General features: G+C 33.1%; 1 protein-coding gene across 4 annotated transcripts in view; it reads left to right on the plus strand.

The window, feature by feature from the left end:
* The window catches only part of TMEM161B (transmembrane protein 161B), a 68,203-nt gene that overhangs the window by 23,440 nt on the left and 16,915 nt on the right, over window positions 1–27,848 (plus strand). For 2 of the 4 annotated variants that reach the window (XM_019734237.2, XM_019734238.2), the window contains exons 3-5: window positions 7,989–8,072; window positions 9,083–9,180; window positions 12,441–12,597. In XM_019734237.2, the coding sequence (XP_019589796.2) occupies window positions 7,989–8,072; window positions 9,083–9,180; window positions 12,441–12,597 (339 nt within the window). Of the gene's footprint in view, window positions 1–4,892; window positions 4,964–7,988; window positions 8,073–9,082; window positions 9,181–12,440; window positions 12,598–27,848 lie in introns of those variants that run through there. The other 2 variants (XM_074328756.1, XM_074328758.1) reach the window with 2 other exon arrangements.

Here is a 27,848-nt window from a genome sequence, read left to right on the forward strand (position 1 = left end):
TGACTACATAGCCAACTTTTTATTCTAAACTGAAAAGGCACATCAGCATTGATTTTGATTACCAAAAGCAGGCTTAGTGTGAAGTAAAGTTGAAGAAATATCTATTGTTCAAATTATACCTCTCACCTCACCATTTGAAATTAAATTTATTCTACATTACAAATTATAAATATTTTGTGTTCCACTCATCCATTTTTTTAACACAAAAATATTTTTCTTCTAGAAAATATTGTCAGTTCTCTCTTTTTTTTTTACATGCCTTTTTATATAACTATCAGATTTTGTTGGAGGGATTCCTGCTTTAAGAAGAACCTAAGTAGCAGGATCTCTTCTGCCAAAACCAGTGAGCTCAACTGTGAAGAGTCTCTTCTCTCAGATTGCCCTATTTCCCCCTCCCTCCCCAAAAGGAAGAAAACTCTTGGGAAGTTGGTGTTTCTGCACCTTTAATGTGAACTGCTTTCCCTAAAGTAAGGAACACTTGTTTTAACAGTTGCTCAGATCACCTTAAGATGTTAGTTCTTTATCATGTCCAACATACCACTGATTTGTACACGAAATATTCTCTACTTTGTCTTGTAATGAAAGTTCCTTTTTGTTTTGAAGTTTGCTTGGCCCCTCTTTTCATGGAGAGGTAAGTGATAGGTTACTTAACATTCTTTGTACATTTGAATAGTGGGTTTTGCATGAGGAGTAGGATCTTGCTTTTTCTCCATAATAGCTTCCTTGCTGAACCTGCTTTCCATTTTCCTGATTGTTCAGCTCAAACCTTAACGCATTTTTCTCTACCCCCCTGTCTCCCTAGGCTCTCACTTTGGTCTGCTACTTCCCTTCATATGTCCCTAATAGAAAATATGTTATGGTCAGATTTATTCTGATTTTGTCTTATCCAATATTGGGTAAAAAGGATGGAACACACTTTCACATTCGATTGCTCTAATTCTTTCTGCCTGTTCTCTTTTGCATGTTGCCTGATTCACAAATCTGCAAGTTCCCTTTGGTGAGCGAAAACGAACTACTCAAATGCACAGTAGATGGGACCTATGACCTAAGGGAAAGGTTTAAACCTTCAGCTTCTATCCTTACGGAATGCTTGAGCTCTTGTTCTCCTTGTCTTAATTGTCTTAACTTCCCGTTCCAGAATGTCATGATATTCTATTAAAATTTCCAATAATTAACAGGATACGATATATATATATATATATATATATATATATATATAAAACAATATTTTAGCTACTTGTACTGAAAGGTTTTCTAAGTTTCAAGTGGTATTTGTTTTCTCAAGATTTTTTTTTTACACTTGTCAAAATTACGGAGATGTAGAATTGAGACTCAAGCTGTCTTTAGTACAAAACCTATGTTTTGTACTGTGAAATAGAGTTTTGTATGATTATTTATGTATTAAAGCTTTTTAGCTTGCTCTCAGTACTGGATTTTTCTTTATTGTTCATGTTCAGATTTCCATTATAAATTTCTGAAATTTTTATTTCTGAAAAATTTTAAAGTGGTTTGCTTCAAATGACAGTAGTGCTTAAATTTTTTAAAGAGCAGGGCCCAATATATTCTACATTTTCTGGTACATATTTTTTTTCAGTGCTATTGAACTGTTTTAGTAAGAAAGGTCATATTTTATATAAGAGATTTATACAAGAAAATTATTGAAAATTATTTCAGTAATTTTGTCATATGTACCACGAGGTTGGCTTTATTATCTGAGACACTGCTGACAATCTGAACATAAGTGAAAAAAGCCACTGAATAACCAAGGTAAATGTCATACACTGAAATCAATACATTTAAATGTACGTGGCTCTTTTTTGAGATTTTGTTAATACTTTTATTGTTTAAGAAGTTTATTTTTTTCTGTTACAAAAACAACACATCTATGATGTAGAAAATGATGGTATACTGATAAAAAGGAAAAATGGAAAAATCAGAGGTAATGGACTATATTCCCACTGGCCAAAGATTGTAAATTTTGTTGTATTTCCTTCTAATCTTTTCTGTTCATATTTTCTCTTAATGGTTGTGAGTTTATATTGTGTATACAACTTTACATCATGTTCCTTTTACTTAACATATTAACATAAAGCATTTTTCTCTGATTATTTTTTGTAACCATTGACTTCTACAGAGAATCTAAACCTAATAAAGTTTTGTATCTGTCTTCCAAGCCTATATTAGAAAGGTATAGTGCAGCAGTTATAAGCAGATTACAAGTCATTTTACTGAGATAGTTATTCCAAATAATAGGAAAGGAGAAGACGAAAAATTGAGACCAGAACTTAAACTATAGTAGATGGGCACCATATGGCATGGAATCAAACTGGAGAAGTACTGACTTAAAAAAATTGTGCCTCTGTACTTCATATAGGTTTTCCTTTAAATTCATGATCTCAAGCTTTGGCTGACCACTCCACTCTGCCTGGTAGTCTTTGTGTGCTCCACTAGCAGACAGCTTTTTCAGCCCAAATCCTTTCTCCTTGAACGTTACGCATACCTCCTTCAGCCTCATGCTAAGCTCTTGAAACTAGAGTCCATACTCTAATCTTCACACCACCAAACCCACAACCCCAGTTATACATGCAACCCTTTTTTTGTTTTTGAGTTTATAGTTTTAATTTTAGTTTGTGATGAAAGTATCCTTTTTGTCAGAGCCCAATTCCTGTGCTTGTACTCTGTACCCCATTCCCTCTAACCTTCACCCAGACTTTGCTCTTTGGCCAGTTCCTCTCTTCTGTGTCATTAATTGTTTTATTTCTGTTGGATTATTTCTGTTAACAGACACACACACACACACTTTAAAAAAAAAAAAGGATCTCCCATTAAAAGCAATAGCAACAACAAATAAAGAAGAGTCACAGACCTGGTTGCCTCCCTTGCTCCTTTAAAGCAAAGCCCTTATAGCCATTCCTTAGTTTTGGCCTTATTTCCCTGTTTTCCTTTATAGTCAAATTTGTTACATTCATTGTTTTCATAAACTATTTTCTCACTTCCTTATTAGCTATTTAGCCTTCTGGTATGTTTTATTTTCTCCTTAGGTGATCTTATTAATTCCTGTAGATTTAAATAACACAATTATGTAATGACCTCAAGTTATCTCTGAATTGTAGGTTCTAATATACAGTTGCCATCTTGATATTGTAACTTGATGTCTCATAGGTAAACACTCATGTTTAAATTCTTGATTTCTTCCTGCTCTATCTACTCCATCTCAGAAAATGTATCCTCTTCCTCAAATTGAAAATGTAGAGGTCATCCTTCATTCCTTACTTTTTTTCACTCCCTACCTTTAGTCCATCAGTAAGACCTGTTGATTCGAAGTCAAAATATATCTCCCTGTTTGTCTTGCAGTCCTCTAACTCACAGAGCAGCAAAAGAGGTCTTAAAGTGTAAATCAAGTCTTTTCTCCTGCTTTGAGACCATTTCTGTGGCGTAAAATCTAAAGTCCATACCATGACCCAGGAAATTTTGTATGATCTGTTCCCTTACTTCTCTAGCCTACCTCATGTGTTTCTCCTCACACTGGTGCTCCTGCCTCACTGGCCTTTTGATTACTGCAGTGTTCTGTGCTCTTTCTTTCACACCTTTCTATATTTGGACATGCTGTTCTCTGCCTAGAGTGTTCTTCCCCTCCATTCTCATCCTATAGGTTGCTGGGTAAGTGTCATTTCAGAGAGGTTTTTTCCTTACCTAATAATGTCCTACTTATGTCTCTCATTCACACTATTTGTTTGGTTTCTTTGTGTGGTATCCAGTTTATGATTTTTTGTCATATTTTTCATTGGTTAAATTCTGCCCCAACTGGAATACAGGCATCAAGAAAGCAGGGACTTATGCGTTATTGTGTGTGATTACATCTCTGTTGCTTAGCAGAGTACTTGACCACAGTGGGCTCCATAAATATCTGATGAATGAATGGATGGTAGATGAGTAACAGACTAGAAGTGGCCCTACGAGCACCCGGCATCCTCAGATTCCAGCCTTGAGCAAATAATTGTTAGTAAAGAAGATGACCTGAGTTGTCCAATAAGAAGTGGAATAAATGCAATCAATTTTAGAAAAATGGGTTCACAAATTAAGGTTAAACAACCTTGAGTATATTTAAAAAGAAAATGGGTACTAGAAAATGTAAGGGTCTTAACAATATTTTATTTTTATAGGGCTCTAAATGTAACCTAAGTTTTCTTATACTAAGAGTTCTTTCACTGATTACTTATTATTTCTCAAAGCTAAACAACTAATTTTAGTCTATTAAATGGAGTATTGTTTAAGTGTTCTAAATGTTATGCACTCAATTCCTATCATTTGTGGATTCTATATTGTGATTTGACTACTTGCTAATGATTGTTTGTAAAAGTTATTTATTAAAGCACAATAAAATCCATAATTGTGATGCTTTCGAAGTTGTTTATAGAGATCCGCAAAGTTGTGAAAAATTGCAGTGGCTCTGTGCCCGTTTTCCCAGATGAGGCCTTATTGTTTCACCTGTCATATTGTAAACAGACGTCCTTTTTATGGTCTGTTTAGTGCTACATTTTTCAGTTTTGCTTTTTGTTAGTGACTTCACTATTTAAAATGACCCCCAAGCATAGTGCTGAACAGCTGCCTGTGTTTTTAAGTGCAAGAAGGCTGTAATGGGCATTATGAAGAAAATTTGCTACAAATATTCTCAGGAAAAATACTATACTTATGATTACAATTATTAGATAAGTTTAGTACAGGCATGAGTTACAATGCTTTTGGCCATGAATTTAATATTAATGAATCAACAATATACAGTAAATAAAGTATCTTTAAATAGAAACACACATAAAACAAGATTATGAATTGATCGGTTGATGAAAATGTGACCAGAGGCTCGCAGGAACCTAACCCTGTATTTCCCCTAGGAGGCATGAATGGTTCAGTGTTTGCGGCGACTTTATAGAACATTAACTACCGCGAATTACAAGAATTGACTGTAAGTTAAAATTCTGGACTTCAGTGGAAATTTCAGGAAATGCCTCCTTACCCATGCTAATTATATTATAGTTTAGGGACTTTTTGGATAGGATATATATTTTATTTTAAAACCCTTAAACTAAGAGGAAACTGAATTCATTTTGGTTCAGTGATCCTTTTTGAGTACTTAGTATATATATACCAGTAACTGTACTAGTTTTGAAGTAATACAAAAGCAAGGTCATAAAATCTTCACTCCAAGAATCTTTCAGTTAGGGGACTATTCCGTTTTAACCTAATTGGTTGATACCAGCTGCAATTAAATTTTGACACTACCTGGAGTTAGCATGGACCTCGTAGGTTAAAAAGAAAGTCCTCCATAAGAATGTCCAGGCTTCAGATGCCAGCTGCAAGTACTTGGGGCCCCCAACCCACCCATACTTCTGACAACCAGCTAACTGTCTACAAATTAGGGCATTTTCACAACCCTCTCAGATTCTGTAGTTTGCTAAAATGACTAGAGCTCAGTAAAGTGCTATACTTATGATTACAGTTTTATTATAAAGATTACACAGAGGATGAGGTTGGGGAAGGAGCATGGAGTTTTCCTGCCCTTTCCTGGTGGAGTCAGGGCATGTCACCCTCCAGGCACACCTGTATGTTGACCATCCAGGATGCTCCTGAGCTTCAGTGTCCAGAGATTTTACGGCGTTTTCATTAGGTATGGTTGGTCACGCAGGTAACAATGGCTACATGATTGAACTTAATCTCCAGCCCCCTCTCCTTCCATCCTGGAGGTCAGGTGGCTCAACTCTAATCACAAGTGCTATGGATTTCTGGTGACTAGCCTCTTGCACCCTGGGTCCCCTCATTAGCATAACAAAGACACACCCCATCACTCAGGAAATGCCTAGGGCTTTTGAAAAATATATATGTATATTCTTTTTTGTATCACTGGGAGACTGCCTTATGAGCAGTAAAAGGTAAATGTGGAGTTTGCCAGATAGGGGCCTAGGTATTTACAAGCAGAGAGAAGAATATATTCCAAAACACCAAGGAATGAAATAATTTGTGAAATGTCATTTAGTCTAGGTAGAATGTCATGTTCAAAAGTGGAATTGTTGAAGGTGAGTCCAGTGAAATAGACAGTAGTCAGACTGAAAGGCTGTGAAAACTGGAGCTCACAAACCCTATACACATTTGGACCTTGCAATATGTGTTTTAACTTTAATGGCAATTTTCAAATATATACAGAGTAGATAGAATAACATGCGTATATAATGAATACAATTGAGATCTTGTGTACTCATCACAATTAATAACTGGTGGCCAATTTGTTTCATGTGTGTTCCCCTTCATCTCTTTCCCCCCCAAATTTGTAGCAAATATTTCATTCATAGGTATTTCAGTGTATATCTCTAAAATATATGAGCTCTTAAAAAATTACTGTTATCCCATATTACTGCTGAAAATTTTAATAATTGTTTAACATCAAATATCCAGTCATTACTCAAATTGCCAGTTCTGCAATGCTTTTACAAACAGCAAATCAGTTGCTAATATTTTTTTAATTGGATATTACACTTTAAAAATCTAGGTTTTTGTATTTGAAACTTAGGAAGGTCTAGCAATACTAGGTATATGTTTTTTCTCTTATGACAGCAGGACCTTGGTGAAAGCCCTTGCCTAGCTTGCTGAGCTGCCTTCTCACTGATTTACCCTTTGAGGAGTCTTGGAAAGGATTTTTTTTTATATATATAGATTTTATTGGGGAATATTAAAGAACGATGTGTTTCTCCAGGGCCCATCAGCTCCAAGTCCAGTTGCTGTTTTCAACCTTTAGTTGCAGGGCACGCAGCCCACCATCCCATGCGAGAACTGAACCAGCAACCTTGTTGAGAGCTCACACTCTTACCAACTGAGCCATCTGGCCGCCCCTCTGGGGGCTCAGCGGCAGCCCGTTGTCTTCAATCTAGTTGTGGAGGGTGCAGCTCACTGGCCCATGTGGGAATTGAACCCGCAATCCTATCTTTCAGAGCTCACGCTCTAACCAACTGAGCCATCTGGACGCCCTTGGAAAGGATTTAAACAGGCATATGTTTTGATAATATTTGCATTATGGAAAAATAACTAAATGTAGTACCAGAATGCATTTAGGAGAATGTCCTGGAGGGAGACAAGGATACCAGTTAGAGTCTTGCCATAGTCAGAGCTAGAATGGAAGACACCCTGAATGAAGGTCTAAACTAAGGTCCTTTCAAGGGAGCGGGCAAGTGTAGAATTTTAAGAGTTAAAGAACAGAATTAATGATAACAGGTGGAGAGGGCACATTGAAGATAAAACCTGAATCTCAGATTTAGGTGGCTGGTAGATGGGAAGTTCAAGTTAGACAGGAAATTGAGAATGAGCAGATGGGTGCTTAGGAGGGAATAAATGATTGTTTGGATGTTTTGATTGGGTGGCGGAGGTGAATGCACCCAATTGTTTGAGCCCTAACTGAAAAGGGTTAGATATCACTAAGAGTAAAGGGTTTTTTAATACAGTGATTTACTCTAATTCTTATACACATAAAGTTCGAGAATTCTTCAACTAAATTAAAGGAGGGAAAGAAAGGAAAGCGAAGCAAAGACTACTTGTATTTTTTAGGGCATTCAAAGCACTCTAAGACATATCAGTTCCTTTGGTGCAAATGAAGGGAAGAGTAGAGAATTTTGATGTGCTCTTGCAGCCTATCTGGAGAGTTTACCCGTTTACTTTTAATAGTAAGCCTGTATCATCTTAATATATGTTAATACATTGTTAGTTATAAGAAATATACCTACAAACAGTATTTTAGGGTCTGGCATCTAGTAAGTGCTTGATGGCTGGATTGAATCTGAATTCTTTTAAAGCTTAAGCAGTCATATCTGTTTCAGATTAGAATTTTTCACCTTATACTTTCTGCAGTTTCTTTACAAATAGGAAACTCAATAAATATTTGAAGAATACATGAATAATTCTGATGATTTTAATTGCTTTATTTAAAAGGATTCCTTTTTTCTTAGTTTAAGATGGTATCAGCATCCTACAGAAGAAGAATTAAGAATTCTTGCAGGGAAGCAGCAAAAAGGGAAAAGCAAAAAGGATAGGTAAGTTATATTGTTGAGCTTGTAAACTGTTAAATATTTGATACAATTTATGTAAATACATTTTTGTACTTTGGTTAAAGGAACATTTACCAGTTATGCCATAAACAGTTGATAAATTTGAGATCAAAATTCATGATCTAAAATAATATTGAATCACACTTTTAAAAAAACTCATACGTAGTAATCTAAGATACAAGCACAAAAGTGATGATTTTACTTAAGAATGGTAAATTTTATTCTTTGAAAACAAACAACCATCATATGAAAATTTAGTGGGAGGTTACCATGTCTTTACCCTACTAGTAATTTAAAGATAACAGTTGGTTTGGGTTTTGCTGCCAGTCACTATTATGATATGAGGCAAATTCACCTATTTTTGACCTCTTTTTCTTCATTTTTTTAAATAAAATGGGTGGGCAGTATAACTTCTTAGTTCCCATTCAGCTGCTGAATATTATTTTGATGTTTAAAGTTTATGAAGAAAACTGTTTACTGACCCTCACTAAGTGGACCACAGCAGCCTCATCTGTGAAATGGAAGGACCAAACAGTAATTTTGAAGGATCTTTCCAGCTTGAAAATTTTGTATCTCTATTTAAATTGAATTCTCAAGGAAAGCACTTGTTAATTTGCCTCTCAGAGTGGGCCTTAATTTCTTCAGTGGGGAAAGAATTCTTAGGACCTGAACTTGTTACTCTATTATAAAATGTCAGTGATAATAAACTGTCAAATTTTAAAAAATTAAAAAATTCTTTAAAATTTCATGATTATTTGCATGTAACTTTTTCCCTGGTAATATGTATATTCACATAATAATTTACATCCACATTTTGTAGTCCCCTTTTAAAAACTTACTTTTGAGTACCTTACCTCTTTTTTTGATGAAATATTAGAAATCCTTCTTCTTTTTCACTGTGAAATTTAAAACTTCATTTGTAATTAGTTTGATACAAGCACTTGGATAACAGTGTAGGTAACTTATTTTTTGTTTCACTTGTTTGATTTTTGTAGGAAATATAATGGCCACATTGAAAGTAAGCCACTAACCATTCCAAAGGATATTGACCTCCATCTAGAAACAAAGTCAGTTACAGAAATGGATACTTTAGGTAAGGGAAATCTTGGTATAATGTTCTATAAAACTCAATTTTATATTATGCTAGTGAAAATACTTTCATTTTTATATATTGTGGTTAGACTTTTTGTTTGTTTTTCTAATCATTAAATTCATTATATAGAATATGAAATCTTTCTCAGAGTTTAGAAGCTCAGAATGACTTGGTTGGAATTGTATTTCTCTTTCTATTCATCTAACTTGTTGTAAGCATTGTATTTCCCATTTTTCAGTAGAGGCTGATTTACATAAGTTTGTTACACAGTTTCTGTTTATTCTGAGATCATTTTGAATTCGAGAGTTTTTGCTATCTTTGCCAGTCTGTTTCTTTTATAATGTGGCTTGCATAAATGCATTTGTATATTTGTATTGAATTACCTATATTTACAGTAATTCCATTTTGTGCTCATATTTAGTAGAAAAGAAAGTGGTTTTAGAATAATGAACTGGATTAGGAATAAGAAAACTTCAAGATTCACTTTTACCCATTGGGTATCTGAATAAGTCATTCAGTTTTTTTTCCTATATGTCAATGTTTATAATTATATAATAACTAATTATTTTAAAATTTATGTGATATTATTTGAATCTTACAAGAGAACGCATCCAATATGATATTATTTAAAACACTGGTTTTCAAATCGGGCTGTACATCAGAATCACTTTAGCAACTCTGTAAAAGAATACTCATACTCACTATTGGAGACTCAGTAAATCTAAAATGGGTTCTGGGAATTTGTGTTTTTAAAAATGTTCCAAGTGGTTCTAATTTTGGAGCAAATTTGCGAACTTATGGTTTACATAATAAATGAGAAATTTAAAAAACATGGTTCTAAAAAATAATTTTGGTAGTATTGTATAAAGTATCATTATATAATTTGGCCCTTCTTGGATTACATCACAGCACCCCAGAAAAATCTAGACTCATCTAGCATCTCTTATAGAATCATTTTGTGATTCAAAGTGGCTTCGAAAGTTGATTATACATATACAAAGATTTTATGTATACATATGGGAAGGGTATCCTAGAACCCAAAAATGTCAATTAGGAAAAATATAAGTCAATTATCTAGTAGTATTAAGACTGGTTATGTCATCCTTTTTTTTCTTTTTAGCTATTTTTCATGTAAAATTTAAAACATTTAAAAGATCAGCTAATTTGCCTTAATGATAGCTTAAAATTCCATATTTACCAGGCATTGTTATAGGTTTACTTGTTTTAACTCATCCTCACAATTCTATGAGGTATGTAACTGTCATCAAGCTTTAAACAAAAAACTCTTTAGATACAGGAGTTAAATACCTTGGCCAGTTACACAACAAATGTGGTAGAGACAATCAGTGAGAAGTAGGCTATTTTAGTGAACTTAAAAAATTGAAATTAGGGTTGTCTGGCTCCAGCACACAGCTTATTCAATGTTTTGTTTTACTTGTACAATTTTGAGAACTAATTGTAAGTGGTACTACTTTAACTGGCCACATAATATCAAGAGCATTTCAGTTAATCAGAACAACAGGGAGATGTTTTATTTATGTTTATATTGATGTATTTATTTGTGAATGCATGCTGTGACCATGTGTTTAGGTAAAAGTAGAGAATTTTCTGCTTGAACTTTAGGTACTCTCAGGAGCTTAATGGAAACCACTGGGCTTAATAAACTCTGTTTTCTTGTGATTCCAATGTTTTATAAAAAGGCAGATACATAATTATATTATTGAATACAAAAAGAATGCAATACTTGGATTACATACATAGTCAATAATATGTGTAATTTCTACTTTTGTTGAATGTATTATTGATACCTGCATAACTATCTTAAAATTATATCTCAATTCGTATTAGCTGTTCATTATAAGAACCTCTTAAAGAACACAGGAACATTTGGCTGTTTGCTGTTAAATTCCCTGGAGGAAGCTTGTGAGAATGTGGGGAGGCATGGAGAATTAGAACACTTAATTAAATTGTTAATAAAAATTGAAAACCTTTAGATACACAGATATTTGTTTATCTCTTCCATCCATTTCCCTGTCGTCCTCCCAGAAAATTATTCAAAAGGCTCAACTGGGTGATTTTAGAGGGCAAGAGAGGTAACTAGAAAGTAGGAATTCTGCAACCACTTTGAGGCAAATTTTTCATACTGATGTTCAGAAGTTATTAGGTCAATCACAAAAACGGTTAAATAACTTGAAACAAATTAAGAATGTTAAATTAAATAAATGGATTTGGAATTTTTTTTTAAATAAATGGATTTGGAATTTTTGCTATCACCTCATAGAAGTATCAGTTTGGTTAGTTTGTTTTGATATTGATATTTTAAATAAATCTTACTTTGAATGGTTTTTTTAAAATACTTTTTTTTATAAATGTGTAATTTCAGAATATCCTTAGGTATTACATTTTACAACTAAAATTTTTCCAAAACCATATAGATCATTTTATTATGTGCCCATGAGAATGTAGAATTTGATGTTTATGTATGTGATTTATTTCCACATTTTTAGGAGCCCTTCTACAAAACAATGTTGGTATTTTTTTGGACTACACTCTGGCAGAAGTAAACCAGAATATCTGAAATGAAAAGGGAGATGGAATCATATTTACTTTCAGAGAATGCTAATTTTAATCTAAACCATTAAGGATGGAGTAGTTTGTTTAAAGGATGTAGTTTTAGGGAAAAGTAGGCATCGACAGGCATTTCATCACCTTTTCTTGCAGGAGCAGAAGAGGGAATAAAAAGTATATTTAATTTATTATTTTAATCTGCAGTAACTCAAAATTACTAACACTCCAGTAGTGCAATTAATAACTAACATAAGTTTAGCTGTCTTACTTAACAAAAATGAATATAAGTAAATCTGTAGTAGTCTACATTAAGTTACATTCTAAAGTTAAAGTGTCATAGCTCAGATTTTAAAAAAAGTTTTGATTTATAATTTCTGTAAAAAATAGCCAATCAGCTAAGAAAATACCAACTCATTTTGCAATGATATATTTTTAACAATTTAAATAAGTTTTGGTCATCGTGTCAGGTTTATTTAAATTATTTAATTTAAATGGGGTTTAAAATTTAGTTTTGGATGCCAACATTCTTGATCTATTTCCTGTATTTTTAGAGTCTCATATTTATGATCCTTACATTGCAAATCACCAAGTAGAATAAAGTCTAGCATGTTTAGAATTAGTAAAGATAAACCCTTCTAAGCTGTTTATGAAAGTTTAAGTAAAACATTTTTTTTTTAACCTTTATTTTTCAGCATTGCATTACTTTCCAGAATACCAGTGGCTAGTGGATTTCACAGTGGCTGCCACAGTTGTGTATCTCGTAACTGAAGTCTACTACAATTTTATGAAGCCCACACAGGAAATGAATATCAGCTTAGTCTGGTGCCTGCTGGTTTTGTCTTTTGCAATGTATCCTTCAGAACATCATTAGTATTATTTATGAATTTGTTTTCCTTTTGCAGATAACACCATTAGATCTCATCTCTGATTTGAAAAAGATTTTATATCATTAGAGAATTTTTCTTTGTTGAAATCCTCTTTATTTAATTGAAAAAAAAATTTAAAGTAGAGGTAAATAGTTTCAAAACTGAAATACAAGGGCAGATGCTAATTGCCTGCCTTTTCTTTCCTATTTGAGTCTCATGTCACAGAAGAGTCATTTTTACCTCTTTTAGGATTTTCTTCCATATGTTTAAATATTATGTGATAATGGCATTTCTTTAAGTTTAGATATTAGTGCTCCTTTCTCCCCCTCTTCCCTTCTATTATTTCAAAAAAGTAAGGAGACAACTTTTTTTGTTAAATCACTAGTCTATTTCAGTTACGTCTATGAAAATATAGCTAAGCATTATAGTGTGCTTTTACCTTCCTTGAACAATTGTGTGTGGTTTTTTTTATGTAAAAGCTAAGCTCTTTTACAGATTTCTAAACCTAGTAGTTCAGATGTATCATTTCTATTTTGTTTTCCCATGGAAATATCTCCCTGGAGCCTTCTGTTCTCTGAACTTCCTACGTAATTGTTAACCCTGGGATTTTCTTCACTGTTTTACTAAGAATTCCCTGTGTCTCTTTGGATCACATCGTCTCCTCTTCCTTGGTTTAGTCTTTTTTTGGCAGAGTGCACTCTTCTATAGTGGCCTTTTGAAATCTTGGATGCCTGAAATTATTTTTTCCTCATATTCAGCTGACAGTTTGATTCAGCACATATTGTAAGAAATAATTTTTCCTCAGAGTTTTGAAGACTTGAGCAGTTGGAAACCCTCTTGCTCTTGGCATGCCACTCTTACCCCCAACCCTGACATATTTTTATCTTTTTTGCTGTTCTGAAGCTTCATCATTGTTTTAAGCTCCAGGTTTAGCTTTTAAATCTGGAAACTCATTTCCTTTATTGCTGGGCATTATTTATTTTCTTTTTTCTTATTTTTATTAAAATTAAACATTCCTCTATTTCTCTCTCTCCAGAGGCAACTTCTCCTAGCCCCTTTGTGTTTGACTTTTACCTCCGAATTTCCATATATATACAAGACAACTGCTGGATTTCAGTTTTAGGCTCTAACTATTGTCATTTTATTCTGGAAATGAGGACATCACACACCTGCCTGGGTTGTCACCTATGGTAGCACTGATCATTTCTTATTCACCTCATCTTCCCAGCATAGTAATGTCCTTTATAAGAAAAATATTCAGTGCTTATGTTATGATCATATAAACATGATTCATAGGTAAATACTTGTCTTAATTTTCCATTTGCATTGTTTTCTTTGTATGTATTAATTCAGCCTCAAAGTTTTTTGTTCAGAAGAATTAGGTTGTGTGTCAATTTCATCTTGGAGGGAGTTCTTTTGGAGCCCTAGTCTAAATTGATTAACCTTCCCAACTGATTGATGCACAGGTATCCTCCTGGAAGCACCAATTACTTCTTAGGTATTTTTGCATTTCTTGAATTGGTGCTCTTTTTCTTATATTCCATATATGGCTCTTACTTGGTTTACTTTCTCATTTTACTGGAGCATATCCTCCAGTATTATCTTCAGAATGGTTGCATGGTAAGTATGTTTTTTTATGACCTTGCACACCTGAAAATATTTTTATTGTACCCGAATATTAATTGATCCTTTGGTTGAGAATGGAATTGTAGGTTTAAAATCATTCTCTTGATAATTTTTAAGGCATTATTTTTATTGTCTTTGAAGTTCTGTTGTTGCTCTGTAAGAATTCTAGTTGCCATTCTGATTTCTGATTTGTTTGTATGTTCTGTATTTTTCCTCTGTTGAATCTTAACCATCTTTTCTTTAGCCACCTAGTGTGTTAAAATTTATTATCATGAGCTCGTTGAGGATCTGTTTTCATCCATTGTGCTGGGATTTCACCAGTCTGGAAACTCATGATCTTGACTTCTAGAAATTTTTCTTGAATGTTTTATCTGTGATTTCCTTTTCTCCATTTTCTCTCCAGAATGGTTATTGTTCAGATACTGGATCTCCTAGACTGGTTCTCTAAGAATGTCATATTCTTTCTGTCATATATATGTTTATGTTTGTATTTTTGTATTTTTTAATTTTCTAGGAGACTTTCTCAACCTTCCCAATTCTTTAGTTTTTGTTTTTAGCTTCTGCTATAATTTTTAATTTTCAAGAGCTTGTTTTCCTTATTTCTTCCCCCCCCCTTTATGAATCCTACTTGTTTTATGATTCTGTTATCTTGTGTCTATTTGAGATACTAATAGATTTTGTGAAGGTTTTCTTTCTGCCAACTATCTTTTTACTCTGAGTTGATTTTGTTTTGTTTGGTTGCTATCTTTCATGCTAAAGACTTTTCTTAGAGAGATGTGATATTTGCCTGTTCATATTTAAGTGTGAGGCACTAAAAGGCTGAATGGAAGCTCTGAGCACATGGTTTGGCAAGTTGTTGAATCATTTAGGTAGGCTAGAAATCATCTTTTCTACCCCCTCCAAAGCATAAATCTTCAGACTTCTTTCAGGTGGGGAAAGTTTTAACTGGTTATTTTTTTAAAGTACTTATTTTTAGGAGTGCTTTTTTCTTAATACCGCGCATCACCACTGACACACGCATTCACACTTTCACCCAGTGTCGGGAATTATGTGGCATTCTGACCAGTTCCTTATCCTCTTTGGGAGTTCTGCAATAAAATCAGATTGCATCTTGGTTTTCCACTTGAGCTTCTTCATTCTGTTTAGTCATTTACCGATTATCTGCCTGCTTTCTAGCTTGCAAAATTTTACTGCTTTTCCTCTTTTCATTCACTGTATTTATGTACTTAAAAACAAATTCCTTTATTGTCATTTTGGTGTGGATTAGGAAGAGACCAAAAGTAAATGGATGTCCTCATTCTGCTATTTTTATCCACAAATTTTAAATTTTCTCCTTGGTAAAATTCTCTGTTTTCTGTCTTTTTCAGAAACTTATTAGTGAGATTTTTGATTTCTTTGACTGATTCCTTAATTTTCTTACCTCTTGTCTTCCATTTATTTTATACTATATTCTTGTTTTTTTTTTCTGAATTTTCTTTTTTAACCATTCTGTTGAAATTTTTATATCAACTCTTATTTTTTTAATTTTTAAGACCTTTTTTTTTAATGTTCCATTCTTATATCATGGATGTGTAAATATCTTTTTATTTCTAAGGGTATTAATCTCTTTTAAGTTATAATTTGACCTTACATTGTTTGCATGCCTCTTCCCCCTGTTTTGCTATAATCACTGTCATGTTAAAGATTGTTCACAAATGTTTTGTGATTTTTGAGTATCTGTTTACAAGGTGTGATCAAAAAGTATTTTTTGAATGTTTAAAAAAAGTGAATGTTTAAAAGATATTTATTACAGTAAAAGACACATTGCCATTAATCCCCCTCACTTGGAATACCCATCATTCTTGCCACTTTCTGAAGCAGTTCTGGAAGTCCTCTTTCGTGAGTGTCTTTAGGTGCACTGTCGTGGCTACCTCGATGTCCTGAATCATTTTGAGTTTGGGGAAGAGCCAGAAATTGCGTGGTGCCAGATCTTGTGAATAAGGTGGATGAGGATACACCGTAATGTTTTTATTTGACAAAAATTGCTGTACCAGAAACGATGTGTGGTATGGAGTGTTGCCATGATATAGATACTCCTGAAAGAGGACTTCCTGAACTGCTTCAGAAAGTGGCAAGAATGAGAGTTTGTATTTTGAGGGGAATTAATGGCAGTATGTCTTTTACTGTAATAAATTTTCTTTTCATTTAAACATTCATCGTGTCTTTTGATCACACCTCGTGTATTCAAGGAGAGGAGCTGAAGTAATTGGAAGTTTTGTGCAAGTGCCTGGAACTTATTGATTGGTGGGCCTTTCAGTGAATGATCAGTGGAGATATGGCAACATTCTTGGAGGAACCTCTAAATATCAGTATCTGCATGTTGTTGGGCCTATCATTGTCACCCTTAGTTTTGCCTGGTACTCCCAAGCCCAATCTTCTCTGGTTTAACATTAATTTTTCTGGGTTCTGCCAGGGTTGGGGAAGGGCCATCACCCAAACTATATGATTAGGCAGGAGAGAAAATCTGGGAAGTCTAGTTACTACTAATATAGACATTCAGCCAAATCATTCTGCTTTCATCCATTCTACAATCCTGCCATCAGAGGTACCTATTGTCTCAAATTCCTGACTGCCAGGGCATATTCGGAATGAATTTTCTTCTTACTGTGTTTCTCCCCCTGTTGACCCAGCTTAGCAGAGAAAGCTGAAACCTAAATCAACTATTGTTTGTCCATCTACTTACTGTCTTCCAAATTTTGTTGAAAGCGCTTTTCTGCTGTCATCCCTTCCTGCTTTTTATTTTTGAGGGTTTTTTCTTTCCTTTCTATGTGGTTTATTTAGTCAGATTTTGGGAGTAAGCAGAGTAAATGCATGTCTTGCATCTTTTATATCCGACCAGAATTTGCTAATCTGGTTTTAAAGCTGTAAGTGGACATGATTTAAATTATGTAATATGATTGGGCATTCAACACCACTATGCTAGCTCTCTGTTGACACTTTTGGATTGATTTAGGTATAATTTAGACCAGAAGAGCCAGAACAAAATTGTAAGAGCCAACATCTCCACAAAGTATATATTGTACCGGACAGAGTACTGATCCGGTAAAAATACTGATCATGTGTGTCCGTTGAGAAACATCCATAGATATCTAATGTACTAATTTCAAGAGCAAGTGAAATGCTAGCGTTTAAAATGTTTTTAATTCTATAGTATAAAATATGTGAAAATAAAATACCTAGTCAGAGTAAAGAACCATCTCTAGACATCAAGTCATATGAAACACACTAAAAATATTTTACTTGATAGTTAGCACTAGCTGACTGTATGTCATGTTACTTTTTCATACCTAGGAGTTCTCATGTTCTCTGAAGTATTGTTTATTAAGAAATATTTTGTCTTTGCTTCCTTTTCTTCATGATTTATAGATACGATGTTAAAATATGTTTATGGCATTTATGTAGAAATGCATATTCTTTTTTTTTCTTCTTAACTTTTATTTATTTAAGTGTGTTTTTCCAGGTCACATCAGCTCCAAATCAAGTAGTTGTTTCAATCTAGTTGTGGAGGGCGCAGCTCACAGTGGCCCATGTGGGGATCGAACCGGCAACCTTGTTAAGAGCACAGCGCTCTGACCAACTGAGTTAACTAGCTGCCCCTAGAAATGCATACCCAGTTTTATTTAATGTATATACAGTCCTTAATATCTACTTACCAGAGAAATTAGAAAAATGTACTATTCAATAGCAACTCCAATTATTGTTTATGTGAATAAATTTCATCTTTCATTTCAGTCAGTAATGCCTAATAATGTGAAAGCAAAGGTCCCACACAGTCTTTAGCACTGAACTGGCTCTGCATAGATTTAAGTAGTGCACTTGTGAAAGACACCAAACAATAGCATCCCTGCGGGAATCTAGTAGCTGGCCGTTTCTCCATCTCAGAGAAGACAGTAAATGCTGAAGGGCTTTAGAATGCAAGCTGTTTTCTCCCAACTTTGACCCTCCGCAAAGCGATAGGGAAGAAGGAGGAGAAAGTAGAATTGGGTCTATGCTTGGGTACAGGATTTTCCTTCAGACTTGTACCATGTGAGAAAATGACCTACTTACTGCCTTCAATGGCATGCAGGAAACCAGAATTAAATGCCAGATATCCAGATTAACACCAAGGAGGAGTCTGTTTATAGCCTGTCTTATCTTGGTTGTAACATATTTGGTATGCCTTTCATACCCTATGAACAGAGTCTAGCTGCAGTGACCTCTGTCTGGCTTCTCTTTATTTTCTTATTGTATGTGCCGACTTATTAGTCAAACACATGTCTCCACTGATTACATAGGACAATAGCTCCACTTAATTGCAGAGTCACACATACATCAGTTGATTCAGAAATTCTCTGCAGTTGTTACTGATGAAATGTCCTTTGTTAAATAGGTCCCCAAATTAGATACATATAACTTAAATAGTTGGTTCACTTAAAAGTGAGGAAGAAAATGTATTATTTCCACGGTTATCCCTCCCAATCAGATTTATTTGACATACTTATGTAGGACAATAATTATAATATTCATAGAATCTTGAAAGTTCTAAAAGCAAAAGAATGACTTTTTAAAATGTGTGACACTAAAATCTTGAACCCTGGAACATAAAACGGAGTCATCTTATGTCATCAGCTCTGCTTTCTGCTTCAACTTAGTTGTACATGCATCTCAGCTATCACACCTGCTTCCAATCTTTGGGTTTCTAAACCCAAACTAATACTCTTATCTATTTGTAATTCTAACCACCCATTTGACCAAGTCTTTGTGTTCCATTTATGTCAAGTTACGTGGTGTGGGGAAGGTAAAGGGTAAAAGAAACCTTGCAGTAAGAATAGAGCAGCTGTAGATACTATCCTTTTTTTTTTTTTGGTATGATGGGCCCATGAAGTCTTAGAGTCACTAGAGAAATGTCTGCTTATTATGTGAAGCACAGTTTTTCACTTATGAATAAAGGCAAAGTTAAAAGTGGAGCTTGAAAAAAACAGATCCTTTGGTGGAAATAAAACTTTTAAAAATTAACATACTCTACAATTTTTTTTTTTTTTAGAAAAAGCCTCTTCTTATGAATAAGCTGTATCACAGGGTAATATTGAGTCAATTACGTGAATTTGAGTGAGAAGAAAGCTATTCTACAAAGTGATAAAGCTTCTCAGTAGTCCTATTGTATTTGGTTAAAGGACTGGATCATTAGTCACATTTCCACAGTGCTTGTATTTTACAATGTGGATGGTTTAAGGTACAAAACCCTATTATGTATGTTTTTAAGGCTATGTTTTAAATTTTTAATTTGCCTTACTTTCCAGAAATGCAAATTTTATCCACAACAAAATTATGAATGATTCAAATTGAAATAAATTCTAGACTTTTTTGTGTGTGTTAAATATTTAGTTCTGTATGTACATTTGTAAATTAAAGGTTTGTAATTTAAATGCTGTATTTGTTTGCTGTAGGAAATAGACAACTGCAGCAAACTAGTGCAACTTAAGTCACCTTTTCTAAATTCCTTAAAAGATTCTAAATCACTGTATTCCTAGTTTAGAAGAATATTCTTCTTTAGATTAATAAGAAAAACAAAATACTAAACTCTGACGTGAACTGCATAAGATATCAAGTCTCCTAGTGAGAAAGAAACAGTCAATGCTGTTGAATGTGAGCCAAGGTACTTGCTTTGTCTTGAAAATTTTTACATGGCATGTGTAAAAATTGTGTCAAAGCTTGTTCCTTTTATAAATTTTTGGAGATCTTCTGTGACATTAATGCTGCCAAATCATTCACCTTTCAGGTCAAACCTAGCATTATGTAGGAAGTTTAACTTGGGAGATGGGATTATATTTCTGTTTATAAATTTATAATTAAGTATGGCATTTTTTTCTTTTAGCTTGGAAGTGATCGTTTTCCTTCTGAATCTAAAAATTTAAGGGTGACCTTTGTTGTTTTGTTTTACTTTAATCCAGGAGGTTAGTTAATAGTTTTTTTGTTTGCTTTTATTTCTAAACAAAGTCTGTGTTTTATACTTTCAAAAATCTTTGGCTATTATTTCCTTCCACAGTCTGACTAGATTGAGGCTGGCTGGCTATTTAAGCTTTTTGTGGGATGGGTTTTACAGATGCATAATTGATTTTTTGCCTATATCTAAGAGAATTTTAGGTTCTGTTTTTTTCATTTTTAAAATATATGAATTAAACCTTCATCTCAAAAAAAATATGTAAAATATTTTACTTAAAAATTGTCCAAGTTGTTTGATTTGTTTTTTAACATTGGAAGATAGGTTCAGATTATTTTTAAAAGGATTTTATTTACTAGGTCATGAGGATTAATATATTTATTGCTAGTTTTCAATGCAGGCACTGTAGCAGATACTTGGTATAGTTTCTAGGTTCCTTTGCAGTGAGAATGTGTAGTAAAATGATTTAGGGTATTTTGTTTACCTTATGGGAAAGTAGATGTGGGCGATTTAACTGTTTGAGTAGGGAAAAAAAGGTGTTGTGTTTTGTTTTTTTTCAATTGTCAGTGGTAGCAAAAACAAGAATATAATCTTTAACAGAGTGGAAAAACTCAGTATACATGAAAATTGCCTGCTTGAGTGGAAACATATATTTTTATAAGATAATCATAAATTTGAAATTACGAGAAACTTCTGAAAAGCTCTGTTGATTCCTTAGGATACTATCCATTAGATCTGTGTATTGGCAACAAAATATTTCTTAGACTATGATCTCGTTCTTTTTCTTTCCTTCTCAAAAAAACATTAATAAAATAAATAATATCTTTGGATAATTTAAAAATGTTAGGGTATAAAAGACATTTTCTTAATACAAGAATTGGGTCATTAAAGCAATGTAAATATAAACTAAGTTGAAACATATTAGTGCCTTGATAAGAATATTTTATTTAACTTGTTATCCTAAATCTGAGAGAAATTTACCATTTTAGAATGAAAAATAAACCTGTTGATCATTTGGAGGCTCTGATCTCCAGCTCGAAGATAAATATATTTAAAATACTTTCTAGTGAGTAAATCTTTTTACTTGTCTTTGATAGAAAAATCTTTTCCTATTGTAATTTTTGTATTTGCATCTATAAATTATAACCAAATTGCAATTGCAAAAAACGTTGATATTAAATTGAAATTTATACAGTTATCACCCATGTAAGCAGGAAAAAATTTATCCTGCCCTTAGCATTCTCTTTATTTTAAGGGTTGAGGTTTTGTAGTATAAAACAAAATAAATTAGCACTATAAGTAGTTGGTCCATTTATAGCTAGGACTGAGGGGTTAAGTTAACAAAGGGGAAAAGGTTGTTAAAAGAAAGAAAATGACTGTTTGTATTGGTAGTTTGACATATGCAGTTTTGAATATTTACTAATACATTCTTTATGAAAGTCTTAATTTATAGAATGATCTATGAAAATAATAATGGGATAAAAATAGGGGCTACAGTTTACTCATAGTGAAGGTACGTGACCATTATTTCCACTAAGTCATAAATGCCATTTTACCTAGTGTTTGTTATACTGTCTATAAATGTAGAAACCTTATTTTGATATTATCATAATGTTATTTACATTTTCAGGTTGTATATGTGTATAAAAAGGAGAAAATATATCTAATTTACTTGGAAATTGTGGACAATTTATGAAGAAAGAACAGATTCAAAGGAAATAACAGAAAAATTTCATTTTGAATTCCATTTCTATAGTACTTCAGATGTAGTTTATTTTCCTATGTGAATAACTTATTGTTAATAAGCATATTTATAGAATTAAAGCATGAAAGGATTTTGTTTCTTTATTTCAAAATAATTTGTTATATAGGTACTAAAGAAATTTGATAAGTAGCTCAATTAGAAACTTTGTTGGTATCTTAGCTGGTATAGAAAGTCTTTGTAAGTGATCTCAAAGTTAACCACAGTTGTCAGTGAGGAACTCCGTGTGGGATACCAAGTGCAGTTATTTCTCCTGTCTCTTAAAAAGAAAGCCAGAATTATATTTTAATGTGTCTAATGCTGACAAAAGTCTGTCTTCTTTTAGGAGGTTTCTGTTTAGTCTACTACCATGTACTATTATTTGGGGTTATATATGTAAATGGAATAAAATACATGTTGCTCTAAAAGTTTTATAGAACAAACATTTGAGTTTTGAGTTGAAATATGACGATTCTACAAAATAGACTTCAATTGGTTCAGCAAGTCTTTGCTTAATTCTTCTTGACAAGGAACGAACTTTAGTCACTGGGGTTATTGCTGGAAAATACTCATATTTTTTTACTTTGGGGAGGAGACTATAACTATTAGAGCTGCCTGTTTACTTCTCTATAACAAGTTAAATACTTGTTCTGTTCTGGGTGTATATATGTGAATATCAGATCTTTGCCAGTGAAGGACTAGTGTATTAAAATCTTAAGATTTGATGATAGTGTTGCACAAGCATGAGAAGCATTTTCAACAAGGTGATTAATACTAATCATTATTAATGTTTCACTGAACTTTAATTCATAGGATGTGGAAATAATCTCAGTGCATGTATTTTACATGAATTTGTATGTAGTTTAGATTCTATTAAACTCCAGGATGTAATGTACTTTTTTTTGGAGTTGGGGGGAGTAGGTTGTAGATCAAAACTTTATTAAAATCTAGATTGAATTTTCTAAAACGATAACTTTTATAAAATATAATATATATATAATAGTTTACATAGACAAAAAGTACTAGTAGTGTATTAAAAACTAAGAGTCCCCTTCCCTATCGCCTTGCCACATTTGATCCTATTTTAGCTGTTTATTCTACCTTTTAAAAATGTTCATATTTTTAAATATAATGCTTATACTACTGATTCGTCAGTTATGGTAGATCAAGATTTTTCTTTCTTAAACTGTGCCATCCTTTGTGCCTCTTCTTTATGTTCTTAATGTAGTCATTTTACAATTTTTACTGAAGTCAACATTATTTATTATACTTATATAAATAGTTGTATGTGAGCATTATAAAGTATTATAACTTCTATTGCAATTTTTTCATTAATGATTTAAAATTTTAATTATTTTTATTTGTGTGTTTATTATTTTATTTTATTTTTATTTATTTTTTAAGGAGGGTGCAGCTCACAGTGGCCCATGCAGGGATCAAACCAGCAACCTTGGTGCTACTAGCACCACGCTCTAACCAACTGAGCTAACTGGTCACCCCTGTGTGTGTTTATTATTAATTCCACTAGCTTTTCACTGTAGTTTTCCACAAGGTCACTTATAACTTGTATTAGTTTCCTTTTTTACCGGTATAGAGATCATTTCTTTGAGACCTCCATTCTCTGGCTTTTATCTGGGCCTGTTCTTAACTCTTGATGCATAGCTGTCATCCTGGGACTTATTTTTGTTGTCAGTATAGGAGTTTCCTTTACCTTTTCCCCAAGTTTAATCTTCAGTTTCTAGGATTCAGTGTTTTTGTCTCTCTTGGTTTGTTCAAATGTTTGGGTGGCACTAAAATCGATTTGTAAACTCTGTATGTAAGTAAGGCTTGGTTAGCTTCACTGAAGAACTTGGTAATGCTGAAGCTAATTTTGTTTTAGGTAGACCATTATATCATTACATATTGGTCTTTTCTTTGGGGGTCTTCGGCTTCTATAGAGGAGAGTCTCTAATCTCCTGCCTGGAGTGTACAAGCCTGCTCCACATGTTTCAAAGGTGAGTATACCTTTGAGTATGCAGACGTTCACTTAAATCTAAACTTTATTGTACTTTCGATTCATTTTCTTCAGAGGCTAGAGCTTAGCTTCTGCTGGAGTCAGAGTGGAGTTTGTTACCTGGCTGCACAGGAGTAATAGGAGGGGAGAGTTGGGAGTCCAACTTCTACTTTGATACAGAGGTCAACTCATACCTCTGTTTTCAGTTTACACCACACTAACTGCGTTTTGTAGAATTGTGTACCTCTTAGATTACATTTTCATGGAAAAGGTTAAAAGATTTAAACACAACTAAGAATTATATCCAAAGTAAAATTAACTTAGTTTTTTATCATTATATAATCCACTTGTCCTTCTGTGCTTTGTGTCTTTGCCCCTATTATTTTGTGTGTTAGAAGTTCAGTATTTTATTTAGTTATGTAGAAAACATCAAGTTATTGCTGAGAACTACAAAGGAATCTGTAATTTTTAAAACAGCCCTCTGAGGTGGTGGATGTATTAGTTGCTTTTTACAAACGAAGAAACTGGAAACACAGAGGTTGGTTAACTTTACGAGGAGGATCATTAATAAGAGTAGGACCAAGGTTTAGCCAGGCAGTCTAGATCTGGAGAATGCTTTCTTTACATCTCTGTCACACTGCAGTCTCATAGACTTGGCAAGTGATAGTAGGAAGTACCGTAATTTCAGAAGAGGAAGGGAATGCTCTGGACTGGAGAGGAAAAGGTAAGCTTCTTGAAAGATGTAGAGTTTGAGTTAAGTCTTACATACCAGAATATTGTATGCATTTTACACTGGGGTTATGGGAGGCTTTTGTTCTAACATGGGACTCAATAAATACTTGGTTTTAAGATTTATCCAGTATTCAATATGAATTGAAGATGCAGGTATTCTAGGTGTTTGTGGTACAGGATTATGTTAAAGTATTAATGATATAAGGAAGATTATGTTTCATGGATTAAGTTGCATCTAATTTTTTTTCCTTTAGTGTTGACATATTTTGTAATTACGGTAACAAAGTTTGGTAGTAGGTTAGTCTTTGACAAATTTTATTTTGGTCATTTGATAACAATTTTGGCTAAGGAAGTTATTTTGCTTTTTTAGTGTAAGTGAACGAGTTAGAAATTGTCTCTATAGATTCTAGAATCCATTTTCAGTAAAAATGAAGCAGTGTTTTTTCCAACCTAGGTTTAGGGTTCTCAGGCAAAAGAGCAATCATAGCTAGATCTCAAAAGCAGTTCAGTTGTAGTTCTGGAGTTTTTGTATTTTGTTTTTTAATTTTTTTGTTTTTTAAATTTTCTCCCATATGTAAGCGCTTCCTTACAATGCCAAAAAAAAAAAAAAAAAAAAGAGAGAGAGAGGAGCCTGTTGTGTTTGATACTAGTAAAAGGAACCACTCGCTTTGTTTCTTTTATTTTTAAATTTTAGAGAAGAAACAGATGAGTGAGGAACATGGGATTCAGAATATTCTGGAGGAAAAAGTTTGAGCATCTGTATTCTGGAATTTATCACCACTCTTAAACAGTGTTTATGTTTCGTAAATTCCATCTTGAGTGTTGAAAGTTAAATGAAGTTTCTTTTAAGACTTGTAAATTGTTCCTAACTTGCTTTCTTAGAAAACTTGTACTCAGATTTTCTACTCATTATAACAAAAACTATTTTTTGCTTGACAAAAAACTTCAGTAGTCTTATTTATTTAAAAATCAGATTTTGTGTGTGTGTGTGTGTGTGTGTGTGTGTGATTTCCTTTCATATTTTCACATTTAACCTGGCTTCAACTTTTACTGAAATGATTACTATCACTTATTAATCATAAATATAAGGTTATACTTTTAAAATTGCATAATTTTTAAAATAATTTTGTAATCGACTCATGTATAATACATTATTTTCGCCTACAAGGAGAAGTTAGAAAGTTTAAGCAGAGAAGTCTTAACTGTAGTTTTTCTTTATTAATTGAACTACTAAAAAATAAATCATATTGTAAATTTAAACTACAATATATTTATTTACCTGATTTAATTAGAAAACTATGCCAAAAATTTAGGTTATGCAAGTGGTTTAGATTAATGTTTTGTAACCTTTTTTCTGCCTGAGCACATAGCTAGCTCCTTCCTGTCATTACAATCTTTCATTACAAACAATATATTTTCACCTAGATTAATGGGATTGGTGGTGGGGCAGGTCCTGTCTTTATCTCCCCTAGCTGGAGACTGTCCTTGAGTGCTTACTGTCAGAGCCCTGTCCTGGATATATAGTCTTCATAATTTTGTTTCCTTTTTTTTTTCACTTTAAACAACTATAGATTACCAGTGTTTGTTGTTGATGTGAGAGCAAAAATGCATAAGCTCTGAAATGAATTAAATTCTTAAAGAAAAGGAGATAAAAGTAGTGGTAGGGTGTCTGGAATGATTAAACTGTGGAAAAGTTTTAAAATAGTCACATTACATCTTAAAATGACATGGAAATTAAATGTGCTTTGTTAAACCCCCGTTAATAATTTTAATTGAAACTGATATCCTATTAATTTGACAATCCTACTTAAGCTTAATATTACAAAATCATGCCAACTTCTGCAGTGATGCAGTATACTCTTACTGCTAAAACATGATTTAGTAGCTATTAGGAAGAAGAGTCACAAACATGTTTTGGGAAAACCTATAATGTTCAGAGTATTATTGAGGATTTATTTCCCTTGTTATAAAAATAATTTAGTTTCCCCTTATGTTCAATATCATAGAAAAAAGTAACATTTATTACTATGTGGATTAGCTTTTTTACTTCAGTACAGTAGAGTTTCAGTTCTGTATTGTTCAAGAACCAGAGTATTGCAGAGTTAAACTGGGCAAGATAATCTTATTAAGGTGCTGAATAGTTGATAGGGGTAATAATTGTAAACCAATGGTATTTGTTTGTTAGTTTTATTTCTTACATTAAATAAGGAATTTGTTCAAATACTTGACATATATAGGTATATACTCATATATATGTATGTATGTATTATATATATATATATATGACTTGAGTTATGGTGAATATAAGGAGACATTTAGAATGAAAGTAACATACCCGATAAATGTCTTCAGAAGGTGTATGCTGAAGCTTTCTTATATATATCTAGTTATATGTACCCTAAAGCATATCGTATATTCATTATAACAAATATGAAAACATGCAGAGGTCTCTTTAATCAAAAAGTTCAGAGGTTACATCTGGCTTTTCATTATCTGGTTTTGTCTTGTCTTAGAAGCAAATCTGGTATGTTATAGAATGTAGCATTGTAAGTAATATTATAATAGTCTATAAAGAAATATATTAAAAAGTTGAAACCAATTCCTAGTACAGCAGTTTTCAGGAAGTACCTCCAACTTACATGTAGATTGAAATAGAATAATCATTTTTTTTTAGAGAAATAATGCTATAAATGACCCCCTCCCCCTGCCAAGATTAGCCCATGTAAGTTCATGTGGTCTGTAATGTAGCGTACAAGACCAAAATTTTTTCAAGGAACATAATGCTACTGCTAATAAGTAATTAGGGAAACAAATTTGAGAAAGTATTTTGCTTGAATGATGGTATTTGAATAAAAGTACAGGTTTGTGTGAAAGGGAGCTTAGCTAAATTGGAATTAACTGTGAGAACAGTGAAAGGCAGGAAAAGGGATGATACTGATAAATGAGGTGCTTGACCAAAAAAGGTTAATAAAGATACTTCCCATCATACATTGTTCTCAAGGCCAGGTTGCCCCAGGAATAGGTGGGTAAAGATGAGTTATTCTGTAGTTCGGTGGATTTTTTATTTTTTATTTTTGTTGACATTTTAAAGTGGGAACTATCCATAGCCTTAGGAAAACAAAGCCTTATCCTTTATAAAACCCGAAAATCCTTTAAGTTTATAACCCTGAGTGGTAAATAATT

The sequence above is a fragment of the Rhinolophus sinicus genome, linkage group LG03 (assembly GCF_036562045.2).
Source record: "Rhinolophus sinicus isolate RSC01 linkage group LG03, ASM3656204v1, whole genome shotgun sequence".
In the NCBI taxonomy this organism is placed as follows: domain Eukaryota; kingdom Metazoa; phylum Chordata; class Mammalia; order Chiroptera; family Rhinolophidae; genus Rhinolophus; species Rhinolophus sinicus.